This window comes from Choloepus didactylus, chromosome 3, assembly GCF_015220235.1.
Source record: "Choloepus didactylus isolate mChoDid1 chromosome 3, mChoDid1.pri, whole genome shotgun sequence".
Lineage (NCBI taxonomy): Eukaryota > Metazoa > Chordata > Mammalia > Pilosa > Megalonychidae > Choloepus > Choloepus didactylus.
Genome location: NC_051309.1, coordinates 202,353,188 through 202,380,216, shown reverse-complemented (window position 1 = coordinate 202,380,216; position 27,029 = coordinate 202,353,188). Strand labels below are relative to the sequence as shown.

General features: G+C 36.7%; 1 protein-coding gene across 6 annotated transcripts in view; it reads left to right on the top strand.

Moving 5' to 3' along the window:
- Nucleotides 1-27,029, top strand: part of FAT1 (FAT atypical cadherin 1) — a 146,847-nt gene that overhangs the window by 60,405 nt on the left and 59,413 nt on the right. For all 6 annotated transcript variants that reach the window (XM_037831200.1, XM_037831196.1, XM_037831198.1 and 3 more), the window contains exon 3: nucleotides 2,635-2,949. In XM_037831200.1, the coding sequence (XP_037687128.1) occupies nucleotides 2,635-2,949 (315 nt within the window). The remainder of the gene's footprint in view (nucleotides 1-2,634; nucleotides 2,950-27,029) is intronic.

Below are 27,029 nucleotides of genomic sequence, written 5' to 3'. Positions count from 1 at the left end.
TCTCCCCCAGTTGCAGGTTGATTTGGAGAGAGGGACAGTTCCCAACAGAAGACACTCCTAAATTGTGTACTAGAGATATTAAAAGACCAGACTAGAAATAGAATTTGTTGAAAAATAGCTATTTTTGTCTATCATTGCAAACCTCATAAGATATTTGCATTTTATAGTTCTTTTCCCCTCCACCCTGTGGGACTAGAGAGAGCTATTACATGTAAAGGAACATTTAGTACTCTTCTGAATACGGACATGATATGCCATTAAAAAAAATGGTTGAAAATATGGGTTTTAACTTTTCAGATACCACATTTAATTTTATTTAATTCACTTTTTGTTGGACTAACAACAGAATAGACAGGGAATTTTGCTGGCACTGAAGTCAGAGATACTTGATGCTTGAACTCCAGCTCTGCTTTTAACTATCACTCTGGGAAAGTTCCTATTTTCTCTTAATCTGAGTTTTTCATCAGTGAAATAGTGATAATAGCACCACATGTGTAGGCAGGTTGTATATAAAGATTAAATAAGATAATGCATGTAAGACACTTATCATGGTACCTGGCATATAGTAAATACTCAGCAAATTGTTTCTGTAACTATCATTTTTATTAGATGCCTATAAATCACATTTAGAGTGACACAATTTAAAAAATTAGAGCAGCATGAATTATTTGAGAATTAGAATTCAGAAGAGGTGAACAAAAGCACTATATACCTGTCTTCTTGAAATTTTCTAATAATACTTCACCAGTCAAATGAATTACATTACATTTTAATGAAGTGGCAGACATGAGAAGCAGATGTACATTCATTTTGTTAACATGTAGTCTTTGTAGAGAGAAATAGTTCATTCTGTTGTTCCTTAACTTCCTTTGTATCAGTTGATGGGAGTGTTGAAAAAGAGAAACTATAAGAGATCATTTTCCCTTGGTTTTTATGGCACTATTTTTTTTCAGGTTAAAAAGAGATATACTATTATTAGTTTAGTGAATAGGTTGAGTATCCATGTTTGGACCAGAGAAAAATGGAAATGTGTTTGAGTTTATCTGGCAGTTATCTACTGCGTAGTGAGCAGTTATTAAGCATTCTGAAGCTTCATTCTACATTTCTCAAAGTAGTTCTACACATCCATTCTGATGGTTCAGTAAGAATTAATGAAGCAGAAGCATATAATTATAATGCTTCTGAATGTCAGTAAGCATTTATATTATGATGATCTGTTTCACATTTTATTATTTAAGTTAGCTATTTACAAGTTTTAAACTTTTGGAGTATTGGATAAATGAGCTTTTCTTATGTTAATCTCAAATAAACAAATATTTAAATTTAGATAATGATCAAAGTTTAGAAATGTAGGTTTTTTGTTTGTTAGGTTGGTTTTGTGTGTGTGTGTGTGTTTGGGATAATTAGATACTGTTTCAGTGCTGATATAGATGAAATTGAGGTCTGCTGTTTTTCCCCTAGTATTTTGCATTGAATGGGAAACTTCAGTTATCCACTAGTTGCATGATTTCCAGAGTCTTACCTGGACCATTAGTTCAGAATGATTAATCTGTGAGGAAAAAAATGCCATGTTTTCTTTTGGGAGCCTAAGGCCAAGATTAAAAAGGTAGTGTTTGCCTAAGAGAAATGGATATTTCCACTGTCAACCATCCTGAAAAGATTAAGCCTAGGGTTAAGTAAGGTTTTGACTGGTTTCAATGGCGGAGCCAAAACATTCTCTTCATTGTAATCTTATAACTCCATCTGTTGCCAGTTGACCTAAGAAATGTATCCTAATTTGGGTCCCAATTGAGGACTTTTCTATACCATTCCCAGTTATGATATTTTTCATTTCATTCATTCATTTAGTAAATAATTATCAGGCTTTGTGTAAGGTAGTAGCACACTGGTTGTCTTGCAGGCTGCTTAAGATGATTAAAAAATACTAAAGGGCTTCAGCACATAGAGATCTGGGTAATCCCATATTTTGGCCTTTGAGAGATTATATACTATGTTTCTTAACCACTGTAAAAAGGGTTGTGGATGCCATATTGAGACTTTCAGAGGAGTGTTGCACATAACCTCTTACTTTCGGCTGTGGCCGTGGTCATGTTAATGCCATGTGGGAAACAGGAGGTGCCAGGCTGTGGGGGCTCAGATCTTGGCCATTGCCCTGGTTTTGTCTCTGGCTTCCTGATTAACCTCTAGGAAAGTCAACAAATCTCAACTGAACTTAAATTTCTTCTTCCATAAAACAAAGTATTGATTGGGCCTTTAGATGATCTTTTAGTTATTAGTACCTATCTCACTGGGTTGTGAGATGTAAATGAGGTAATATTTGTAAAGTGCTTACAATAGTGCCTCATACTAATGCTAATAGTAAGTACTTTTAGAGCATATATTATGTGCCAAATTTTGTTCCAACCATTATATGTGTATTAGTTCATTTAAATCAACTTTATGAAGAAGATACCTCCTTGGAAAGGAAACTGGGGGCATAGAGAGGTTAGATAACTTGCTCAAGACCATGCAGCTAGTAAGGGACATAACCGTCAATAACTCAGATTTTTTATTATTAGTTTGACATTTTCTCAAAGTGGCAATTTTTTTGTTGTTGTTGACATGCTGCTTCATGTTTTTCTTCTTTCTTTCTAGGTGTCATAGAGACTTCAGATCGACTGGACCGTGAGTCAACCTCTCATTACTGGCTAACAGTCTATGCAACCGATCAGGGCGTTGTGCCTCTTTCGTCATTTATAGAAATCTTCATAGAGGTTGAAGATGTCAATGACAATGCACCACAGACATCAGAGCCTGTTTATTATCCAGAGATAATGGAAAATTCTCCCAAGGATGTATCTGTAGTCCAGATTGAGGCATTTGATCCAGATTCTACCTCTGATGACAAGCTGACGTACAAAATCACAAGTGGAAATCCACAAGGATTCTTTTTAATACATCCCAAAACAGGTATGTGTAAATGCTATTGTATGAAATGTTCATCTTTATATCTCTCCTGATGGGGGAAAATTAAGACTTAGTGCTTTGTCTTTTGCCTACTCTTCTTTAGTTTTTTTTTTCCCCCAATTTACATATTTATTTATTTTTATTTTTTTAGTCTTTTTTTTGTAAAATATAACATACATACATAGAAGTGGTAACTTTCCAAGTGTAATTTAAGAAGTAGTTAGAGAGCAAATTTCAAAGAACATTATGGGTTATAGTTCCACAGTTTCTATTATTTCCTTATTGTGAAATACAATGTGATTACAAAAAGATCTTTCAAAGTATAACTTAACAAGCATTTATATAGGAAATTTCCAAAGTTGTTATGAGTTATAGAACCAGTTTCAGTTATTTCTTTATTGTGAAATATAATTTGAAAGCTATCTTCTTAAATTTTTTGGTAACTTTTTTCCTTTTGAATTATTCAGAACAAATCTTTATTTCCATATGAAAATCTTAGTCCAATGTTTTTTTCTCTCTGCATTTACTTTTATAAAGCTGTTTTGTGATTTTGTTCAATAGTGAAATTCCACTTTTGGGTTACAAAGCTAATATTGTTGTTTAGGAATAGCTCCTAAATTCGGGATATATCTTCAACTTACTACAAATTCTGTTGCTAAGCATTCAAATTTTCTTAAACCTGCTTTTTATGAAGAATACCAGAATAGTTTCACAATTTCTAGTAGTTTTATATTGTTTTTAGATTTCCACTAGAGAAGCGCTGTATCTCTGCAGGCAGTAGGGGATCAGAAATAAAAAGTTTACAAATTGGGAGTGGCTACTTTCTTGAACTGATGCCTCAACTTGTCCTTCTAACTTCTTTCTGTCTTTCTTGATGTCTGAGACCTACTGCTTTTGAGCACATAGCTCCTTGACCCCCCAGATCCTTAACAATCTTATAAACTTCTAATCTTTGTTCTTTTACATTTGATAGTATTTTCTGTTTTTTTTCCCCCTTGGTTCTCTTGGGTATGACTTCACAAAAAAAGATGCGAAATGTACCTGTCATTTCTACAATGAAAATTTCATGTGCAAAGTGTTGCACACTTTGGTTTTTTGATAGGAGTTGAAAGAAGAACCATATGAAATTGAGAGGGCAGTTGATATGTCGGAAAATACAGTTTCTTACCAGATATGTTATTGGCCTTGAACTCAGTGTGCAGTTTATTCAAGACTTACTTGTTAGTAGTATCTAATAGAAAATTCTGAAGAAGGAGATTTATTTGGTACTTTACAAACCTCTATTCTCCTTTTATTTATTATTCCTGTCCTCATTATAGGGGAACCTATTTTAGTTACTGGGTTGACTATTTGATATTTCAAGGGAATAATATACAAAAACCAAAATTAAGCAAGTACCCTCAGTGTCCTGACTGGTCTTTATTATCCTTTTTGTTGTTCCATTCTCATTTTATAATTTATCTTGTTAAACTTACAAAGAAGTGATTCTTAAGGTAGAAAGGAGCTTGAGTTCAAGGTCTGTATACCAAAATGCCTGCAGAAAGATACCTGAAAGAGATCATATATGTATGTAATATTTTGTCTCTTGAAAAGAGTGCTAAAATGTTGGTTTTTAAAACTCTTGCCCACATATTTCAACCTGTCGTTCATATAGACTGCCTTTCTAGATTGTTAGAAAGTAAACTTAAGTCCAAGATTTATTTTGAATGAACTAGGATTTACTTATACTTTGAGACAATTGTGCTCTAGCTCTGTGGGGAATTCTGATTTGTTTCTCTAATGGAGAGACTTTTGAGGGATTTGGGTTCTTAAAGGGAAACCAGTAATCGATTATTAAGAATGATTGAGCCTTATTCTAATTTAATTATAACGGAGAGAAATTTACAGCATCTAAGAATCTTTTCTTTTGGAAGGATTGGGAGTGATGTGTGGATTTTGAACCTAAGAAAAAGGGCTGAAATTAAGAGGTTATAACAAAAACATGCAAGATCTGAAGCAGCATCTGTAAATGATTGCTAGAAGGCTTACTTTAGCAGTATAGTTGTATAGTGTTTTTACAGCACAAGTGGTACCTAAATTCAGCTTCCTTTATTTGTGAAATATAACAAAAGAGAACTAAGAACAACAAACTTAAAACTTAGAAGGTATTGCCAAATATAAAAAAAAGAAAGATTAGAAGTTTATAAGCATTTTGGAGGAGGATTTTAGAGTTTAGTAGCTATTTGCCTAGCAACAGGGGTCACAGACCTTGGGAGAGAAATCTAGAAGTAAAAACCTTGAAGTGGTCACTCAAGGAAGTTAACTACCCCCATTTTAGAATTGTTTGATGAATTAGACTTGAAAATGTTTTAATTTTTCTTACGTCTTGTGTCTGTCTTTTGGATTAAAGTAATCCTCTGTGAAGAGACAGGAGAGCAAGCAATAAATGCCCTTTTGAATATCTGGGCAAACATTGTAGGTCTGAGTATAATACATATTCAAAGAGAAGGAGAAAGAAGAGACTTAAGGAAATATAGGTTAGAGTATTGTGGGGAGCCTTGAAACCTTGCTTATTCCTTGGGCCTCCGAAATGATATCACTGCTATGGTATTATGTCTTGTAGAAGGGTTATTTATGTGACATTGTCATTCCCCTTTTTAAGTCTCTATTCTGACAACTCTCAGATGTCTGCAGAGACTTCTAAACTCTTCCTTATCTTCATGGAGAATAAATACCCCCAGGAGTCTACACATTAGCTCCCAAACCCCTAGGCAGAAAGCATGGGCATCCTGCTGGGCAGAACAGCAGGAGAAAAGCCATTAGGATTTACATGGAGGTTTTATTTTTCTCTGAGTTGATGACAGATAATAGTGGAGAATAATGTTCGTACATAGGAATATTTGTTTTGAAAGTGTGTAATAAAACTATATGATTAGTAAAGATGTCTTGTCATTTCACAGATCATGTTAGTGTAGAAAGATCAAGAAATAGCTTTGTGTTTAGCATGGACATTATTAAAGAAAATAGTAGATGATTCTGCTCCCCAAACTCAGCCTAAAATTTGTGTATGATCCTCAGGATCTAAACTGTGCATGCCTCATCTTATACTTATTTAGGTTTGTATTATTGGGGGTCAGATTGTGAAAGCTGTTGAGAGTCTTGTAGGAGAAAGTTCTGGAGATTTACAGATCCATAAAACCACCTGGAGATTCTGATTACTTAATAATTAATGGCAAAGTGAGAAAATCACTGGGTTGGAAATTGAGATCTGGGCCATAGTGAAACTTTAACTCTGGGGTCTTGGGGAAAACTGGCTTCCCGATCTTTACATATTGTGGTTAGTGATTAGAGTTTTTGCATGCATGAGGAATGTATATACGTGGTGCAGAGCTCAGAATCATTTACCGAGAAGGCATCACAGATCAAAGGCATTACCATTTCTGCAGCCTCTTTCACTTGAATGTGTTACAGTCGTTCTATTAACTATACGTAAGACCATCAAGATTTCAGTAAATTTATTAATTTGTGCATTTCCTTTGGATAAACACATTTGATGAAGTAAAATGGGTCTACTCACTCCTGAGTGATAAATTTTGTGCCCTGGTAATATCAGAATATCCAAGAATATCCATCAGATGAGAGAAAGCCTTTCAAATCGTCATTTCTAATGTCATTCAAATAATTTGTTTACACATCAAGTATTTATTGAACCTCTGCTCTGGATACAGCACATTAAGAAGTGCTTTGAAAGTTTGTAGGCTACCTAAGTGAAATACCAAAGAGAAACAGGTGGGCACAAGATGGTGTGCAGATACAGCTCTAATAAACACAGCTAAGGAGATGGAAACCAGACTTGTGGTCAGTGTAACTAGGAGGATGAGGCCCCTTGTAGACTTCATTGGGCTGATTTTGAAGGTTGTAAAAGCAGATTTGGGGAGTTTATAATGTTGGGGGGACAATTTAAAGGAGTGGTGGTAAGTGATAGAGACGAAGGGATAAAGTTAGATGAGTGTTTCTATGGGAGTGTGGCTACACTTGGTGGAAAACCTTAAGTACCAAATTAAGGGTTAAAGAATACTGTTATTTTTGTAAATAATGGCCTGTCTTTGAGAGTCTGCCTGCAATTTTGTGTAAGCTTAAATCAAATGTCACTTCCTAAATCGTTTTGGAAAAGAGAAAAACATTTCCATGATACCTTTGTCACAGGCCAAGTAGTAGTCTGCACTCTTTTTAAAACAAAATAAAACAAAGCCTTTTTAGGACCGGGTTCAGTAATCTTCTCAGTTTGGGATTCTAAATTATAAGTTTGAATGAACTTTTTAAAAAATGATTTTTATATTCCAAAGTTTTTGTGCTTTATTATGGTGCCAGGACCTGTCTTTCTGCTTCTCAGCCTGTTGTTAGTATGTTGTTTGTAAGTAATGTTGTGGTAGGTGTTCTTTTTCACAGTGTACAAGCCAGAGACTTGATTTATTTTTCTTTCCTGGTACACTTTTGTTGACACCTTAACCTTTTAGAACATATTTTGTTTGAGTATAGCCAGTGTCAGTTCAGGTCAATTTGCTTCTTTTAGCATCAGTTGTACGATTGTTCAAGGTGGAAGAGGTACAAGAGCATAGAATGTTAGATTATCTGAGTTTTGGAGGCCATGGCTCCTGCAAATAAAGCATCACAGCTTTGCTCTTGGTATCTCAAGGAGGGAGAAAAAGGCGAGTCTAGAACAAAAGAGACCAGTGTGAGCTTCACAGCTTTCAGTATCCACAAGTAACCTCAGGAAACTGACACTACCCTTGCAAAGTGTCTTTTTAGTCAATGTTATCAATTTGAACTTTTGAGAGGTGATAATACAACTTAAAATTGGCAGATGATTTTTTAAGTGTTACTTTTAGGCATGTGCATGCTTTAAACAAGACCAGAGTCTTACTCTCTTATCTGTATGTTTGGTATTTTTCAAGTTTTTGACACAAAACAAGACTTGCTTTTTTTTTTTTTTGCTTTATTGAGGCTTAATTGACATACAGTGAACTGAACATATTTAAAGTATACAATTTAATAAATTTTGAAGCATCTAGATACCTGTGACACCATCACCACAATCAAGTGATAGACATATCCATCATACCCCTAAAAATTTCCTCATACTTCTCTGTAATGTCACTGTCCCACAACTCCCCTCCCCAGTCCTTAGGCAGCCACTGATCTGTGTTCTGTCACTATGCATTAGTTTGCAATTCCTAGAATTTTATATAAATGGACTCATATAGTATGCACCCCTTTTTTGGAAAGGCTTCTCGTACCTAGTGTATTTATTTTGAATTCATCCATGTTTGTAGTGTGTATCAATAGTTTGTTTCTTTTTATTGTTCTGTATTCATAGTATCAGTATACCACAGTTCGTTTATTCATTTCAGTTATTAATGGACATTTAATTGTTTCCAGTTTTTGGCTGTTACAAATAAAGTTGCTGTGAACATTCTTCTGCAAGTCTTTATATGGACGCATACTTCCATTTCTTTTGGGTAAATATTTAGGAGTGGAACAGTTGAACCATTTGAAAGGTGTACATTTAACTTGGTAAGAAACTGCCTGAAAACTGTCTCAAGGCAGTAAGCTGGGGCAGTCATAGAGTTTACCTTATTTGTGTCCTGTCTTTCAGGAATTACTATCTTTTTTTCTTTTTCTTTTTAAATCTTTTAGATGAATTTTTTATTTTTTTCTTCAAGCAATCAATTTCATTCTACATGTATTATCCTACTGATTTCAAGGGTGGTGTTATCTGCATTTTGCAGATAAGTAAGAAAAAAAGTTGAATCCATCTTAGAAATCAACTAACTCATAATGTATACCTGTTATGTGTTCAGCACTTGAGCAGATTTGAATTTTGCACCTCCAAAATTCCTACAGGGATTCTGTACTGCCTGCTGCCTGAGATAGAGGGGCCCAATCATCAGTATTTCCTTTTGTTCGAATTTAGCTGTCCTCAACAGTGCCACATGTAAACAGTTTCAGCTATGTTTTACTTGGTAGCAGACACTCAAGATTTAACTGTTTGGTTTTCTGGCTAGGTATGCTGAACTTCATTTCTGCAAAGAAAATGTGGTTGATTTGTAAAACATCCATACTTTGCAGTTTTTTGTGTGAGAAAACTAATCTTAAGATAGATTTTTCAGTGAAGGTAATAACTTGCCTTGATAACTTGGTGAGCATAGTATTATCATTTCATACAAAATATATGACAGGCATTAATTTTCAGTGTCAGATCAATTCATTGACCACAGCTATCAAGAGCACAAAGAGCCTGGACAATTAATCCATTTTTGACATGAAATTACTATATAATAGAACTGAAACTTTCACTCTTTTTCTACCCAAATATCTGATACTATGCTTTCAGATGTCATTTAAAGCACAGTGAATGAAACCTTTGACTAAAACTCTTTCCATGCTGCTATACTTGTTTGCTTATTAATTTGTACCAAATCATTGTTTTTGTTTTTGTTTTTCAAATGCTTCCCCATCCTCCAAAAGTGCTATTTCTAAAGTAGAATTACCAGGAAAACATTAATTTAACATTCCTAATCCCTCCTTCCTAATCTGGCTGACCATTTTTTCTTTTACATGGGTGTGTCTGCATTATTTGTACAAAATATCTAAATGGATATATATTTCTTTAAATTTTTGTATTTCTGTTTTCTTGTTGTTGTTGTTAAAAGTGGGCAGCCTTAGGAGGCCTGGAGTTTGAGATCCTAAAGTTTGATTTTGGCACCTGGTAATTTAGAATATTCCACCTTTGAGCTTTCAAAGCTGATTTTTAGGGGGAAGGGCCACACAGAAGTTCAGATGAGGCTATTTGAATGGCCTTTCCTGCAGGGTTCACCCCTGCATATCTAGCTTACTGATTGCTATGTAATAGGCAGTCAGCGAGTTTTTAAGTGAATGAATGAGTTCCTTTTAAAGACATTGTTATCTTTCTTTACCTGATGTCTGGTATCATGTAAACCCCTTGTTTCATACATGTTGTCCATGTTTTAGTTGTTTCAGGCCAGAGGGTAAATCTGGTCCCTGTTACTTCATCTGTGCCAGAAGTAGAATTTCAACTGTTGCTTTTTAATCAGGAAAAAAAAATGCTTATTCAAGTTTTAGGAGTTGCCATAAACAAACAAATACACCATGAAAACCTCATTTAATGCATGATATGAATCTTCTTAACCATGATTTCTTTTTTATGTTATCCCTTTAAGAAGTGAAAATTAAATTTCTAGATTTATTTATTTAGTTTTCTTCTTTTAAAATTTTATATCAAGCCTACACTTCTCTCCTCCCCCCTTCCATAACCTCTCTAATCTACTTTATGTTCTAGATTTACCTTAAACAGAAACTTATCAATATCCTGCATGTATTTCTGGAGTTTATAAAAATCTGTATCAGTATATACTTTCTGTGTCTCCAAAATTGAATGTTTGTGTTGTCCTGTTCCAGTTTGCCAATGCTGCCATCACACAGAATACCAGAAATGGATCGGCTTTTATAAAGGGTATTTATTAGATCATAAATTTACAGTTCTAAGGCCATAAAAGTGTCCAAGCTAAGACATCAACAAGAGGATGCCTCCTCTGAAGAAGGCTGATGGCGTCCCAACACCTCTGTCAGCTGGGAAGGCACATGGCTGGCGTCTACTGTTTCTTTGCTTCTGGGTTCTGGTTTCAAAGTGGCTTTCTCCAAAACGTCTCTGGGCTTCTGTCTCTCTTAGCTTCTCTCTCTCAGCTTCGGTGCATCCTTGCTTGTTCTCCCAGGGCGTTTCTCTCTAAGCATCTGGGGTTCCACTGTTAGCTTCTCCGGGGCAAACTCTGGGCTTCATCTCTTAGCTTAGCATCTCCATACATCTTTCTGTCTGCATCTCCAAGCATGTGTCTGTGTTGGCTCTCAGCTTCTCTCCAAATTGTCTCTCTCAGCTCTCTTAAAGGACTCCAGTGATCTAATTAAGACCCACCTGGAATGGGCAGAGTCACAATGACTCCATGGAAATGATCTAATCAAACGATCTCACCCACTATTTGGTAGGTCACATCTCCATGGATACAACCTAAAAAGGTCCCACCCTAATCAAAAAATTAATAAGTCTGCCCCACAAAATTGTGTTTGGCTTTTGTGGGGGACATAATAGATTCAAACCAGCACATGTGCCTAACACCCAGAATGGTGATCTTGAAGTTGTGGCTGGTCGTCTTTCCTCAGCCTACCATTTGTTATTTGTATACTCTACTCAGCAAGACTGGAATTAGAAATGTATTTACAGCTTGTGTATGTGTGCATATGTGCTTGCATGCGTGTGTGTAGCATACTTTATAAACTGTATTACTTGTTTTAAGTAGTCAGTGCATTCAGGTAGTACAAAATTCAAAAAGTACAAGAAGATTTCCAGTGAAAAGTTTTAATTCCTATTTCATGTCCCAGGTAATCAGTTCCCTTCTTTAGAAGTAACTAGTGTTTGTAGTATCACTACATATGCAAGCTAGTAAGAATGCATATTATTTTTTTTTTTCTCATCTTTTTACACAGGTAGTAGCACAATACACACACTAATATGCATCTTGGAATTTCTCCTTCACCATACTAGATGCTGTGCTTTCAAAAAAATGACTTCTAACTTGCTACATTGTTAGAGGAATACATGTACATATACATGTACCTTCACTGCCCATTTCACTGATCCGCTGACTTTTACACTGTATAATAAATGTATTACTTTCCACTTCTTTTCATTCATTGATGAAGATCTTCCTGTTTGGGAACAAATATTCTGAGAAAGAATTTTACTTCATGGCTCAAAATAAATTCATTAGTAACGTATGGTAAGAAAAAGTAGGGGCATCCTTTGTGAATATTTGTATGTGTTTACATATGTGATTTCTGAGTGTCTGTGCATCTTAAAAGGGTTAGGCTTTTTTGACAACTGTTGAATCTGTTTCCATCCAACAGAAATTTCAAATAGTTTAAAAGCTATTTTGGATTTGTTTCAGCTCAGTGCTTTCTTAGGTTTTTCCTTATCAGAAATGTAGTGTTAAAATTTTCTGTCTTGGAATGTGATCTTTATTTTAAGTCTCTTCAATATTATATCTTGGAGCACATTCTCTCTTGTGGTGCTGATTCTATCAGGCTACATCAGCCTATTACCTTTGAGAATTGAACTTGGAGGAGGCAGCTACAGAGAAACCATGAAACTCTGGTTTCCCTTCTTTTACTACTTTTCTGTCTCATTTTTCTGTTCTTTCTTTTCTTTTAGTAGAGTTATGTAGTTTTCTTTGTATAGGTCTTTTACATCTTTGGTTAAGTTTATTCCTAGGTACTTGATTTTTTTAGTTGCTATTGAAAATGGTATCTTTTTCTTGAGTGTCTCTTCAGTTTGTTCATTTCTAGCATATAGAAACATTACTGACTTATGTGCATTAACCTTGTATCCCGCTACTTTGCAAAATTTGTTTATTAGCTCTAGTAGCTGTATCGTCGATTTCTCAGGGTTTTCTAGATATAAGATCATATCATCTGCAAACAATGACAGTTTTACTTCTTTTCCAATTTGGATGCCTTTTATTTCTTTGTCTTGCCGGATTGCCCTGGCTAGCACTTCCAGCACAATGTTGAATAACAGTGGTGACAGCGGGCATCCTTGTCTTGTTCCTGATCTTAGAGGGAAGGCTTTCAGTCTCTCACCATTGAGTACTATGCTGGCTGTGGGTTTTTCATATATGCTCTTTATCATGTTGAGGAAGTTTCCTTCAATTCCTACCTTTTGAAGTGTTTTTATCAAAAAGGGATGTTGGATTTTGTCAAATGCTTTTTCAGCATCTATTGAGATGATCAATTGATTTTTCCCTTTTGACTTGTTAATGTGTTGTAATACATTGATTGATTTTCTTATGTTGAACCATCCTTGCATGCCTGGAATGAACCCCACTTGGTCATGGTGTATGATTTTTTTAATGTGTCTTTGGATTCGATTTGCAAGTATTTTGTTGAGGATTTTTGCATCTCTATTCATTAGGGAGATTGGCCGGTAGTTTTCCTTTTTTGTAGCATCTTTGCCTGGTTTTGGTATTAGATTGATGTTAGCTTCATAAAACGAGTTAGGTAGTGTTCCATTTTCTTCAATGTTTTGAAAGAGTTTGAGTAAGATTGGTGTCAGTTCTTTCTGGAAAGTTTGGTAGAATTCCCCTGTGAAGCCATCTGGCCCTGGGCATTTATTTGTGGGAAGATTTTTGATGACTGATTGGATCTCTTTGCTTGTGATGGGTTGGTTGAGGTCTTCTATTTCTCCTCTGGTCAGTCTAGGTTGTTCATATGTTTCCAGGAAATTGTCCATTTCCTCTGCATTATCCAGTTTGTTGCCATACAGTGGTTCATAGTATCCTCTTATAATTTTTTTAATTTCTTCAGGATCTGCAGTTATGTCACCTTTTTCATTCATTATTTTGTTTATATGGGTCTTCTCTCTTTTTGATTTTGTCAGTGTAGCTAGGGGCTTGTCAATCTTGTTGATCTTCTCAAAGAACCAACTTTTGGTGATATTTATCCTCTCTATTGTTTTTTTGTTCTCTATGTCATTTATTTCTGCTTTAACCCTTGTTATTTCTTTTCTTCTACTTGGTTTAAGATTGGTTTGCTGTTCATTTTCTAGCTTCTTCAGTTGATCCATTAGTTCTTTGATTTTGGCTCTTTCTTCCTTTTTAATATATGTGTTTAGTGCTATAAATTTCCCCCTTAGCACTGCTTTTGCTGCATCCCATAGGTTTTGGTATGTTGTGTTCTCATTTTCATTCGTCTCTATATATTTAGCAATTTCTCTTGCTATTTCTTCTTTAACCCACTGATTGTTTAGGAGTGTGTTGTTTAACCTCCAGGTATTTGTGAATTTTCTAAGTCTCTGATGGTTATTGACTTCTAATTGTATTCCATTGTGGTCAGAGAATGTGCTTTGAATAATTTCAATCTTTTTAAATTTATTGAGGCTTGTTTTATGTCCCAGCATATGATCTATTCTGGAGAAAGTTCCATGAGCACTAGAAAAGTATGTGTATCCTGGTGATTTGGGATGTAATGTCCTGTATATGTCTGTTAAATCTAATTCATTTATCAGATTGTTTAGGTTTTCAATTTCCTTATTGGTCTTCTGTCTGGTTGATCTGTCTATAGGAGAGAGTGATGTGTTGAAGTCTCCCACAATTATTGTGGAAACATCAATTGCTTCCTTTAGTTTTTCCAGTGTTTCTCTCATGTATTTTGTGGCACCTTGATTGGGTGCATAGACATTTACGATTATTATTTCTTCTTGTTGAATTGCCCCTTTTATTAGTACGTAGTGGCCTTCTTTGTCTCTCAAAACATCCCTGCATTTCAAGTCTATTTTATCTGAGATTAATATTGCTACACCTGCTTTCTTTTGGCTGTAGCTTGCATGAAATATTTTTTTCCATCCTTTCACTTTCAGTTTCTTTGTGTCCCTGTGTCTAAGATGAGTCTCTTGTATGCAACATATTGATGGTTCATTTTTTTTGATCCATTCTGCGAATCTATATCTTTTAATTGGGGAGTTTAATCCATTTACATTCAACGTTATAACCGTGAAGGCATTTCTTGAATCAGCCATCTTATCCTTTGGTTTATGTTTGTCATATTTTTCCCCTCTCTCTATTAATATCCTTTATTGTACCCATACCGAATCTCTTTAGTACTGAACCTTTCTCCAAGTCTCTCTGTCCTTTCTTTGTTTCTCTGTCTGTAGGGCTCCCTTTAGTATCTCCAGTAGGGCAGGTCTCTTGTTAACTAATTCTCTCAGCATTTGTTTGTCTGTGAAAAATTTAAGCTCTCCCTCAAATTTGAAGGAGAGCTTTGCTGGATAAAGTATTCTTGGCTGGAAATTTTTCTCACTCAGAATTTTAAATATATCGTGCCACTGCCTTCTCGCCTCCATGGTGGCTGCTGAGTAGTTACTACTTATTCTTCTGCTGTTTCCTTTGTATGTGGTGAATTGCTTTTCTCTTGCTGCTTTCAGAACTTGCTCCTTCTCTTCCGTGTTTGACAGTTTGATCAGAATATGTCTCGGAGTGGGTTTATTTGGATTTATTCTATTTGGAGTTCGCTGAGCATTTATGATTTGTGTATTTATGTTGTTTAGAAGATTTGGGAAGTTTTCCCCAACAATTTCTTTAAATACTCTTCCTAGACCTTTACCCTTTTCTTCCCCTTCTGGAACACCAATGAGTCTTATATTTGGACGTTTCATATTATCTATCATATCCCTGAGGTCCATTTCGATTTTTTCAATTTTTTTCCCCATTCTTTCTTTTATGCTTTCATTTTCCATTGTGTCATCTTCCAGGTCACTGATTCGTTGTTCAGCTTCCTCTAGTCTTGTACTATGAGTGTCCAGAATCTTTTTAATTTGGTCAACAGTTTGTTTAATTTCCATAAGATCATCCATTTTTTTATTTAGTCTTGCAATGTCTTCTTTATGCTCTTCTAGGGTCTTCTTGATATCCTTTGTATCCCGTACTATGGTCTCATTGTTCATCTTTAGTTCTTTGAGTAGCTGCTCTAGGTGCTGTGTCTCTTCTGGTCTTTTGATTTGGGTGCTTGGGCTTGGGTTATCCATATCGTCTGGTTTTTTCATATGCTTTATAATTTTCTGTTGTTTTTGGCCTCTTGGCATTTGCTGAACTTGATAGGATTCTTTTAGGATCTGTAGACCAATTGAAGTCCTTATCTCTAATTTATCAGATCTACAGGTTCATGGAGTACACTTTCTCTAACTAACCAGCAGGTGGCGTCCACGTGCCACCTGTTCTCCACAAGCCAGTTCTCCCCTGCTTAGCGTTTTTGGTGAGTGGGAGAGTGAGTCTTGTGGGGTCCAATTGGTGTACCAAGCTTGCGTGTGTAGTTGGTGTTGCCTGCCCTGTATATGGGGTGTGTTTCTGGGCAGTCAGGGAGGGGTGTTGGCTCTAACAATCAAATCTCCCTGATGATCCTAGAGCTTTAAAGCTGCTGCAATAGTCTAATCCTTCAGTTCAGTCCTGCCACAGTTTGTCTCTGCCACTGACCCACAAGTCCTTGGTATTGGCGTATGCCTCCTGAGACTTGCAAGTGGGCCCCTCTTCCAGGCCGTGCACCCCAGGTCCTCTGTTGAGGGATGACTGTGCTATGTCACAGGTGAGTGCCGTCCCCCCAGGGCGGTTCTGGGCTGCTGGGCTGTGTAGGGAGGCTCCCAGTCTGCTGAAATGATGGCTGAATGGGGCTTTGTTAATTCACACTGCTCCACCTTCCCAACTCTGGGACAATCAGCTGAGGTTGCAGGGAAGGCTGATGTCCACACCCAGTTTTGTGGTGTGTGCCTGTTATTTGAAGCCCTTCCGTCACCCTGGGTTGTCTGGGGCAGCTCTGGGCTATGGGGCTGGCAACAGGCAGGAGTGTTTCCTGTCCACCAGGATGATGGCTGTGAGCGGACACCCCCGTTTTCTTGGGAAGTTGTGGTGTTTAGTGAATTTTCTCAGCCACTGGATTATTGCCTTTTGTCTCAGAGCTCTCTTAGTTCTGCTCTTGTCTTGACCTGCCCAAATTGCAAGTCTTTGAACCTTTCTGTATTGGGCTTCTTAGAGTAATTGTTTTAGAAAAAGAAAAAAGGATTAAAAAAAAAGGGCCCTCCTCAGAGATCTAATGGGTTATTGAAATGCTAAGAGACAAAGCAATTAGGGCCATTAAGGAAAGGTCCACAGGGCAGAGAGATCAGCTTTTCTTCGGGATTTGCATATGAGCCTCAGGGCGTGAGCTCTGCCCTTCCCCTTTCTATGTTCACCAGAACTCCAAAAATCCTCCGCTTTTATTTTGGAGTTTTTCATGCTGTTTTTTCTATGTCTGTCTCCTCTCTGCTGGGCTGGCTGCTCTCAGATTCTCTGGTGTCTGTTCTCAGTCTGTCTATGGTTGGAGTTTGGATCAGTAGAATGAGTTTCCGATAAGGGCTGCCACTGCAGTTCTCCGTTCTCCTTCCCGGAGCTGACAGCCCCTCCTCCCACGGGACTGAGCCTGGCAGGGAGGGGTGCGGGTCCCCTGGCCACAAAAACTTACAGATTTCGCTGATCTCAGCAGTTCCACGTTTTCATGAGTGTTGTATGAAGTATGCCCAAAGTCAGATAGCTCTGTGGTGTCCAGTCCATGCAGTTCCTGGCTTTCTACCTACTTTCCTGGAGGAGTAACTAAAACATACAGCTCACCAGTCCGCCATCTTGCCCCGCCTCCCTCTGTTCTTTCTTATACCACTTTTCCACCCTTCCACCATCTCTTGGCCTCACTTTTGGATAATCCTGGAATGCAACTTTGATTAGGAGTCAGAGGAACAGTGACACGCATATCTTATATATATGCACTGTCTTCTAAATATTACAAGCAACTTTCATACATTTAAACTTCAAAAGAACCCTGTGAGATAGGTAGAGACTACAAATACCAATGCCTGCTCTGTTCCAAGCATTTTTATTTCCCCAGTTTTACAAATAGTTATATGACGTCAGAGAGGTCATCGCCACCCAGAGGTCCAAGCCAGACACGTGAAGTTCATATCTGCTGCTTCTCGATACAAGTGCCACTCTCTTTATCGTGTCTTTGGATGTGTGGTATAAATGTGGTTTTGGAGTCAGTGTCTTATCTATTCTTTGTACTAAGGAATTCCTGTATTGTATAATGAGATACTTTCTTATGCTTCCCTTATTTCTGTGGCATCTTCAGACCTTAAAAGGATGAAGATTCTAAGTAACACTAGATGTTCAAACTTAGTTTTATTAACCTTCTACTGCAGGGGCATTAAACTTTTTCTGTAAAGGTCCAGAAAGTAAATATTTTAGGCTTTGTGAGTTGTAGGGTATCTGTCACAACTACTAACCTCTGTCACTGTAAATGCAAAAGCAGCTGTGGATAATATGAAAATGAATAAGCATGGCTGTGTCACCAATAAGACTTTATTTATGGATATTGGAATTTGAATTTCATGTACTTTTCATGTGTAACAAAATATTATTCTTTTGGGGTTTTTTCCCCAGTCACTTAAAAAGGTAAAACCAATTCTTAGCTTGTTGCCCAGTCTTCAACTAGAGATATGAGTGAAGCATATCTGGTTAAAACTAGGGCAAATTGGGCCGAAGGGTAAAGGTCAAAACTGACTGTGTTTTAAAAGTTCAGCCTCCATTTGAGACCAAGGGAAGAGATGTTTATTTGGTGCAGGATCTGTATTTTCTAAACAATATAACTTGTACAGTCAGTTTGTTCAAACACCATAATTACATGGAACTTTGAATAGGAAGTGAGGTATGGTAGGTTTGTATAGGTAAGTGTGAAATAGCGGTACATCCCAAAGTAATTTGGGCAGAGAATAAAAATATATATATGCAGGGCCCCCTGAGGAGCCGAGGGAAAATGCAAAAGTATTGGACTTCCTCACCCGGATTGTTGCTGATGTTCCACAAATATTGAGGACTGGTGGTTTGGGGTGCCAAGCCCTCTGTTTTGGGGCTTGCCCTTATGAGGCTCGTTACTGCAAAGAAGAGGCTAAACCTGCTTATAATTGTGCCTAGGAGTCTCCCCCGAATGCCTCTTTGTTGCTCAGATATGGCCCTTTCTCTCTAACCCACCTCGGTGGGTGATCTCACTGCCCTCCCCCCTATGTGGGACCTGACTCCCAGGGGTGTAAATCTCCCTGGCAACGCAGGATATGACTTCCCGGGGATGAATCTGGACCTGGCATCGTGGGATTGAGAACATCATCTTGACCAAAAGGGGGAGGCAAAATGAAACTAAATAAAGTTTCACTGGCTGAGAAATTCCAAATGGAGTCGAGAGGTCACTCTGGTGGACATTCTTACACACTATATAGATAACCCTTTTTAGGTTCTAATGTATTGGAATAGCTAGAAGTAAATACCTGAAGCTATCAAACTGCAACCCAGTAGCCTTGACTCTTGAAGACAGTTGTGTAACAGTGTAGCTTACAATGGGTGACAGTGTGATTGTGAAAATCTTAGATCTCTTTTACTTTGAGAAATAACTATTTTCACATTAGAAGATAAAATATTCCTAAGTTTTGGGACTTATACACATTTTTGTGCTGGTGGATCCTAAAATATTAAATATTAAATTTTTAAATTTATAATTTATAATATTAAATTTTTAAATTCATAATATTTAAATATTAAATATTTAAAAAATTAAATATTAAAAATATTTTAGAACTCCAAATTCCAACTCGCGCAGTTGGCTCCTTGTGTACTTATCAAGTCTTTTTCACTTCCTCCATTAGTTCTATTTTTCATTCTCAGGGCTTATTCTGGATTGGGATATTCTTGCTCAAATACTAAATTACAATGTCTTATGCTTTGTAGAGGACAACTTTATATTGTGGCCTTTTGTTTGTTTACATGTAGGTTGGAGTTATTTATATAGAATTATTTCATGTGCAATATAGGAAGTATGATTTGATTACAGATATGTTTAGTGGATGTACACACACACACACACACACACACACACACACACACACACGCAAGTTTATGTGTAGTAATCCCTAAAGCATTTTTAAAGTCATAAAATGCTATAATATCTACTAGGGACTCATCTCTTACATGTTACAGTCCAGTATCGCTTTACCACTATTTTTTTCTGAATCAAAATAAATGGTAATATATTGTGGCTGGAACGGAGACTGAACAAAGTGCAATAGGAAATAGCTATAGCTGCAAACAACTTCCAAGTGTTTCTGGTAACCTTTCATAGCTGCAAAGGAAGGAAATGAAGGGCCAGTCACTTTACAATAGCCGGAATTCATTTAAAAAAAAAAAAAAAGTTTACCTATTTGTAGTCTTTTTACCAAACTGTGCTAATATTTTAAAGAGGAAGCTATAGATTTTTATCTGTTCTTCAGGCTTAATTCTTAGTTTATATTGAATTGTGTTATCCCTAAAATCTGAAAGGGAATTGAATTTTATAATGCCTTTTCTGCACATACGATTTTCTTCCTGTAATCTGTTAACCTTGAATCCTAGGATGAATTCTGTTAGCGTATTCTATTGCTTTTATATGTTGTCAAATATTCTTTGCTAAAATTGTATTTAAGGTTTTGCATTTCTTTGCTTAAGTAAGATTGCGTTTACTTTTTCTGCATTGTTCTTATCTGGTTTTTAGTATCGACATGATAGTAACCATATGAAATGGGTTGGGTACCTTTTTTTCTCTGTCCCTGCTATATCTGATGTTTATAGGAATTTTGAAGGCAATTCTCTATGAATTGCCTTTGGCTTTTGGTCTTATGTTGTTTTTAATATTACCAATTATCAACAAGAAATAGCTAGTAAAATAGATTAAAAGCAGAAGAGAAGTCGAGAGATTTCATGCTTCCAAGTTGCTGCTCAGCCACTACTGGAGTGACTTTATATCAGTTACTTAATTCATTTATTTTGGTTGTCTTTGGAACTTCTGAAAGTTTGAACTAAATGAATTCTGGGGTTCTTTCCAGCCTTGACAGTCTATGTATAGAATTCCATTTTTGACTTCAGGCCTAATCCTGCCGGCACCAGGACTGCAGTGACAAACAATAGCTGCTCAGATGGCTGCAGCTGCCAAAAGAGCTCTAGACAGGCTGTAGTTAAATGCAGCCTTACAACACCACCTAAATAAAGACAGTGCAATATTGCAGAATATCTCTGAGCTCACACTCTAAAGCTCTAAGGGTTTGGATGTTGAGTGACAAGTATAGGGAAAGTTGGCCATTTGCTTGTGATCTACAAGGCAAGATTTCTGTATTTTTAGCATGGGGGCTGGGGGTAATAATGCCCATTTCTCTGCCCTTCTGTACAAGTCTGTTCTGCCTTTTCAGCACCTGTGCTGATCTTGCCTGTGTTTGCTGCGGCTCCAATCCTGGCTCATGTCCCTGAGACCAGGACCACCTCTTACTCATTTATTGTACCTACTATGGCTAGCATAGTTCTGAATGTACTTGCTGCTTAATCATTAATTTCCCATTGACTGATAATGCTCTTAGAAATTAGCCAGTTTGAGTGGTTATCTTTTTCAGCTATTGGAAGAGGAATGTTAAAAGTTTGAACAGAAAGACCCTGTCCTTGGTTTAGTTTCTGCCCCTCCTCTGTCCTGTGATGCCTTTGTCCCCCACGCCACCCTCCCGACTCACCAGCACCCGCTCCTGCCACTGGATAGTTCTCAGGACTTCAGCTGTCTTCTCTGCAGTTACAATAACAGACTTGAGTTTTACTTTTATTAGAGCAGATTGGTGTGGATCTGTGAACTAGAGTGTCCTGTGGAGAAGTGTTTTCAAAGTGACCATTGTGTGCTTCATGGAATTCTACAGTTATTGTGTCCTGCTTCAGTGTTTTGCTTGCCTTGCTTTCTTTAATACTTCATTTAAACAATTTAATTACTAATTTTATCGCTTTCTTGATTTTGTCTGCATTTATATAGTCCCAGTAGTTCTTTGATATTTCAACTAACTCAAAGCAGCCCATATTTTAGTGGTACACCATGAAAGTGAGCCCAAGGTTTGAAATACAGAGCTCATAAAATTCAAAAACAATTCTATTTCAGTTCTTACCTTTCTTCTATCTTCTGTCTTTATTTTGTATAATTTATATTAATTTTCCTTATAGTAGGCATTTTGTTCATTTTTGTTAATCTGTATATGAGGAGTCCAAGATCATTATGGCTCAAATGGAAAGGGTAGTAGGGCAAGCACAGGTAAATTTTTCTAACTAAAGGAGCTAATTGAATCCTTAAAAGAATAGAGACGCAACTTCTCTAATAAAGGAAAAAAAAAATTGTTTTGGTTTATTTATATGATTAATTGTTTTTCTATTTTGATCCTTAGTTGAAATAACTATAATTTTGACTTTGTATTGTATAAGGATTAACCTGGTATTTAAAATTATTGTTAACAGGGTTACTGACAAAAATATTTAGGGAATCATTATTTATTTTGTTATGGGGTAGGTAACTATATGAGAAATAATAAAATACTCATATAGAGAACTGATGTATAATTGGTTGCATATTTTTATAGAGAAAATAAATAAGACTCAGGTCAGTTGTGGTTCTCAGTCAGAAATGTCCAATAAGTCCCAGCGCAGGACTGAGGCAACCTGTTCCCCTTTCATTTTGCGGGAAAGCATAGACTTGGAGTATTTGGAGCATTCAGCAGTTTTCTTCCTTAAATCATCTTTGGGCCTGCAGTAATTTTTGTAATTCTCTGCTTTTTTAGTTGTCTTACATATAGGGTGATTCACTATAAAAGCCATAAGACTTAATTTAAAAGAAGCCAAAAACTAAAATATAGAAAGTAATGAGTGATTATCTCTGGATTATGGAATTGTTTGCCATTCTTAATCTTTTTTTTCTTTTGTTATATTTTTTTCAGTAATTTTGTCTGATATCCAAGTAAAAGGTATATTAGTTCCTTAGGGCTGCCTTAACAAATTACTACAGACTGAGAGGCTTAAAACAACAAAAATGTATTTTCTCAGAGTTCTGGAGGCTAGGAGTCTGAAATCAGGGTGTTGGCAGACGCTCTAGTGGAGAATCCTTCATAGCTTCTGGTGGCCCTGGTGTTCTTGGCTTGTAGAAGTATCACTCCAATCTCGTATCTCTGTCTTCAGGTGGCTGCCTCCTCCGTCTTGTGTCTTAAATCCCGCCCTGCCTCTCTCTTAGGAGAACAACTGTTGTTGAATTTCAGGCCTACCCTGAATACAGGATGATCTCATTTCAAGGTCTTAATGACATCTGCAAAGACCCTTTTCCCAAATAAGGTCACATTAACATGTTCCAGGTTAGACATATCTTTTCATGGGGGGTAGGGGTGCGGTGAATATTCAATCCAATACGAATGGTATTTCTAGAAAGAAGGAAAATATCTTGCTAAAATGGAAACTTATGCAGCCATTTAGATTATTTCCTTTTTTGTTGGAAATATTGCACTTCACTTAATTTATGTTCTAATAGGATTTCATGAATTGGTCAGTAGTTCATTGCAGATATGTCAGGAAGATTCTGGGACATGTTTCAGACTTTGATAAGTAACTTAAAAGCAGTTAGAATCCTCAGATAGGCTCTCCTGGCCACTTATTTGAAGTAATTTCTGCAGCGTTAATTATGGTTCTTAAGTACCATTTATCTCTCATAAATCCAAAGTCCTATTATATTTATCTTAATCTCAAATTATATTTAAAAAAAATGGATATTATACTTTCTTATAGAATATGGCCAGCAGTAACAAATATAACGAGTGAAAACAATTCTGTGGTCGGGATACAGTATTAAAAGAAGAGGTAGTAGATTTTTCTCAACTTCTTTAAGCTCTTGGATCATGTTTTAGTTTCTCAGCTGCTAAAACAGATAACATACAGTGGGTTGGTTTAACAACTGGAATTTATTGGCTTATGGTTCCGGAGGCTAGAAGGCTTACTTCCTCCTGGGTTTGGTTTCTTCTGACTTTTCCATCACATGATAATGCACATGGCGGCATCTCCTCCTTTATTTCCAGGTTCTGTTGACTTCTGCCTTCTGGCTGCTCCCCATGGCTTCTTTTTCTCCATGTCAAATTTCCTTTGCCTATAAAGGCTTCAGCGTATTGGGTAAAGGCCACCACCTTCATTCAGTATGGGCACACCTTAATTCATAAGATCTTCAAAAGTCCTGTTTACACTTGGGTTCACACCCATGGGACTAAGGGTTGGGAACATGCCTTATATAGGGGACATGATTCAACCCCCAACAGACCAAGATGGTTAGGATGGAATAAATCTGCAAATCACCTGTAAACCTTTATGAAATTGTACAGACTGGGACCTCATCAGTGGAGATTCTAATTTAGTGGCTCTGGTGTGAGGATGGGAGGGGATAGGTTCAACCATAGGTACCTTGTATGATTCTGATGTGCACCTCTGATTGAAAGGACTAGAGCAATAGACAGATTTCTGAACACATTCTTTGGAAAGGAATCAAAGTTCTGTCCCCACTCTACCATTAACTCTGACCTTCAGAAATTTAATAGTCTTAGATTTCATTTTCTCATTTTTATAGTTCAGGATTTGGGCTGGAGTTTAAAGGACCCCATGGTTCTAGCACCTTTTGCTTTTGTAGTAAGAGGACATTTTACTACCTAAAATAAATTTCATTAAAAATTTGTTTCAACTCCAAAACACTTTAGAAAAAGTTGTATAAAGTGTGCCACTGTAATATTTCTAAGTAGTTTAATTTTTTTCTTTTATACACATGGCCAAATATTTCAGTTTTTAAAAAATCATTTATTTAAGATGTTCTAGCCTAACCAGTAACATTATTTCTGTATCCTTTCACTCTGACTTTTAAAATATTTTAATGATATTTTAAATTTCTTTGTGATTTTTTTTTTTTTTTTTTAAAGATTACGATAGTAAAGAAATATATAAAAAATTGAAAGTGCCCTTTCCTTCGCCCCACCTCTTTCTTGGGCCAATCTTTTCCATTGCTAAGGATTATCCACATGTCATAGTTTGGGGTCTAGCCTTCAGAATTTCTGTACACATCAATGTGTGCACACATGCACATATCATATGTGTGTGTGTGTGTAAAATATTAAAAAGCAAGCCTTACCTTTTTGGTTTTTGTAGTACTCATTATCTAAAAATTGAGCAGTGTAAGTTTGACAAATTCTACTCACAGGTGTGTTTCAGGTGTTTTATTGTAATTGTTCTTAATGTTGCTGCTTCTAAAGCATAGTGAATGTCACGAGAGCAATCCCTGCCAAGGTAAACACATATGGAAGATCGAAACCTAATTTCCAGATCATGATAGTAACAAGTACTGAAGAAATTACCATTTGTCTACACTGAAGATGCCCACAATTTAAACTAAATGCTTTCTTTTACATACCGGTATTTTTTAAATGCCAGGATTATAGTTCTTAAACTCCTTGTAAAGTAGAATATATTCAGGTGTTTCAGAGAAATGAATGGGGAAAACTGTTGAAAATACCACAGTTAAAGGGCATGCCTACAGTCAGGGGTTCATCAGAATAGTGCTGTGATCAATAAAAATTGTGAAAAAGTGATAGAGTCCCGAAGACACATGCAACAGGAGCTGGGCTTGTTGGGGAAACTGTTCCAATCCTGGAGTAGTGTGAGAAATTTGTATGTATTCCCTGAATAATCTTGTTGTATAATTGTTATACTAGTAGGTGAGTTAATTATGATGTATACATTTATAGTGATTTATGTGAGTTGGTGTGATATTGTGGTTAAGAGCTGGAGCTCTGGAATCAGACAGACTTGTGCCAAATCCCCGCTTTGCCATTTATTTGCCTTGTGACTATTTCTCTGAGCCTCAGATAACTTTTAAAATGAAGATTGTATATTAGTAGTTGTCTTACAGGGTTGCTGGGATTATTCATTGAGAATGACACATGGTAAATGCTTAGTCCAGTGCTCATCTCCTGGGAAGCACACAGTGTTGCCTACAAGTGAACTGTGAGAGGGTGTTAAATCCTCACAAATGCCTTCTAGGTAGAAGCTTTGTTTCCTTAAGTAAATTGTAGGCTCTTTGAGGACATGGCCCTTGTCTAATGCTTTTGTATGTGTCTCTCAGTGACATAGTTAAGGAAGATATTCTCTAAAATTAAATAATGTAGACTGAAGAGAGGGTGGGTGACTTTGATCTAGTAACCATAATGACTACATCAATATTGCTTATGGACATACAACTCATTAACTTTTACTCCTTAGCAACAGATCATCAGAACCAAAAGATACATACAAATTTGTAGGATAATGATTTTTTTAAAGTCATTATTAAGTGCAGAGACTGATTTTTAGGTGTTCATATGAAGTTGTAAGCTAAAAACAGTGAACCAAGTTTCTTCATTGCACTTGAGCCCAGTGAGATGTAGACTTAGAAATAGGGTGGAAAGAAGAGGTGGAAAGAAGGAGCATCATCAGCACATTCAGAATCTTGCTTCTTTTGCTCTTTAGGGGGACAGATGTTTTAAGAATTTGGATTTTGAAAACAAAAGATAAAAATACTGAATTGTTTCAAATTTTAACTACAGGAAAAGATTTTGAATATTGTAGATATTAAAGTTCTTGGTTTTAACACTACGTAATTTGAAACTGTAACACGCTAAAGGAGCAGAGATGATTTGGGGATATTTAAATGAATTAAAATTAAATTAAATTTAATTTTAAAAATCAGTTTCTCAATCATACTAGCCACATTTCGAGTCCTTAAACCACATGTGGCCAGGGTATACCATGTTGGTCAATACGAATTATAGAACATTTCTATCATTGCAGAAAACTCATGGCACATTATGGTGGCTTTTAGAAAGCCATTAGGAATGAGGTCATTTGATATATTAGTTAGCTTCCCTGTGTAACAGACCACCCCAAAACTTAGTTAAAACAGCAGCCATTCGTAGCTCAGGATTCTGGTGAGTAGTTCTTCTGATCTGGTCCAGGCTTGACTGATCTTAGCTGGGCTCACATATGGGATGGTAATTAGTTGGCTGGTTGGCTAGGGGCTGGCTGGTCTGGGATGGCGTCACTCACATTTTGAGTGGTTGGTTGGTTGTCTGCTGGGGCAATAGGGCTGACTAGGCTACACCGAGGGATGTCTTATCATTCAATATCCTAGCCAGGGCTAGGACTTGTTCCCAGGATGGCAGGCTTCTAATAATGCAAGACCAAAAGCTTTAAGACTTCTTGAGGTCTAGGTTCAGAACTGGCACAGTGTCATTTCCAAATGCTTTCTGTCACTTTCCAGAGGCTTAAGGCCAGCCCTATTCAAGAGGATGGGAAATAAGCAGAGTCTGTTCTGTTTTTCAAGTGTGTAAGCATATCATCGAACATTAAACAATTTAACAATACATAATTTGAAACTGCTTTTTGGAGGCCTCAGTTACCTCCTAATTGGCAAGTCCAGGGATCTTTTCTCAGTCTTTGTCCTCTTGATTTTTTTGCACAGTTTGATGCTCTGTCATCCTTCCTCTGCATGAAGTCCATTGATTCCCAAGCATTGTTACAGGTTCCTCCTGT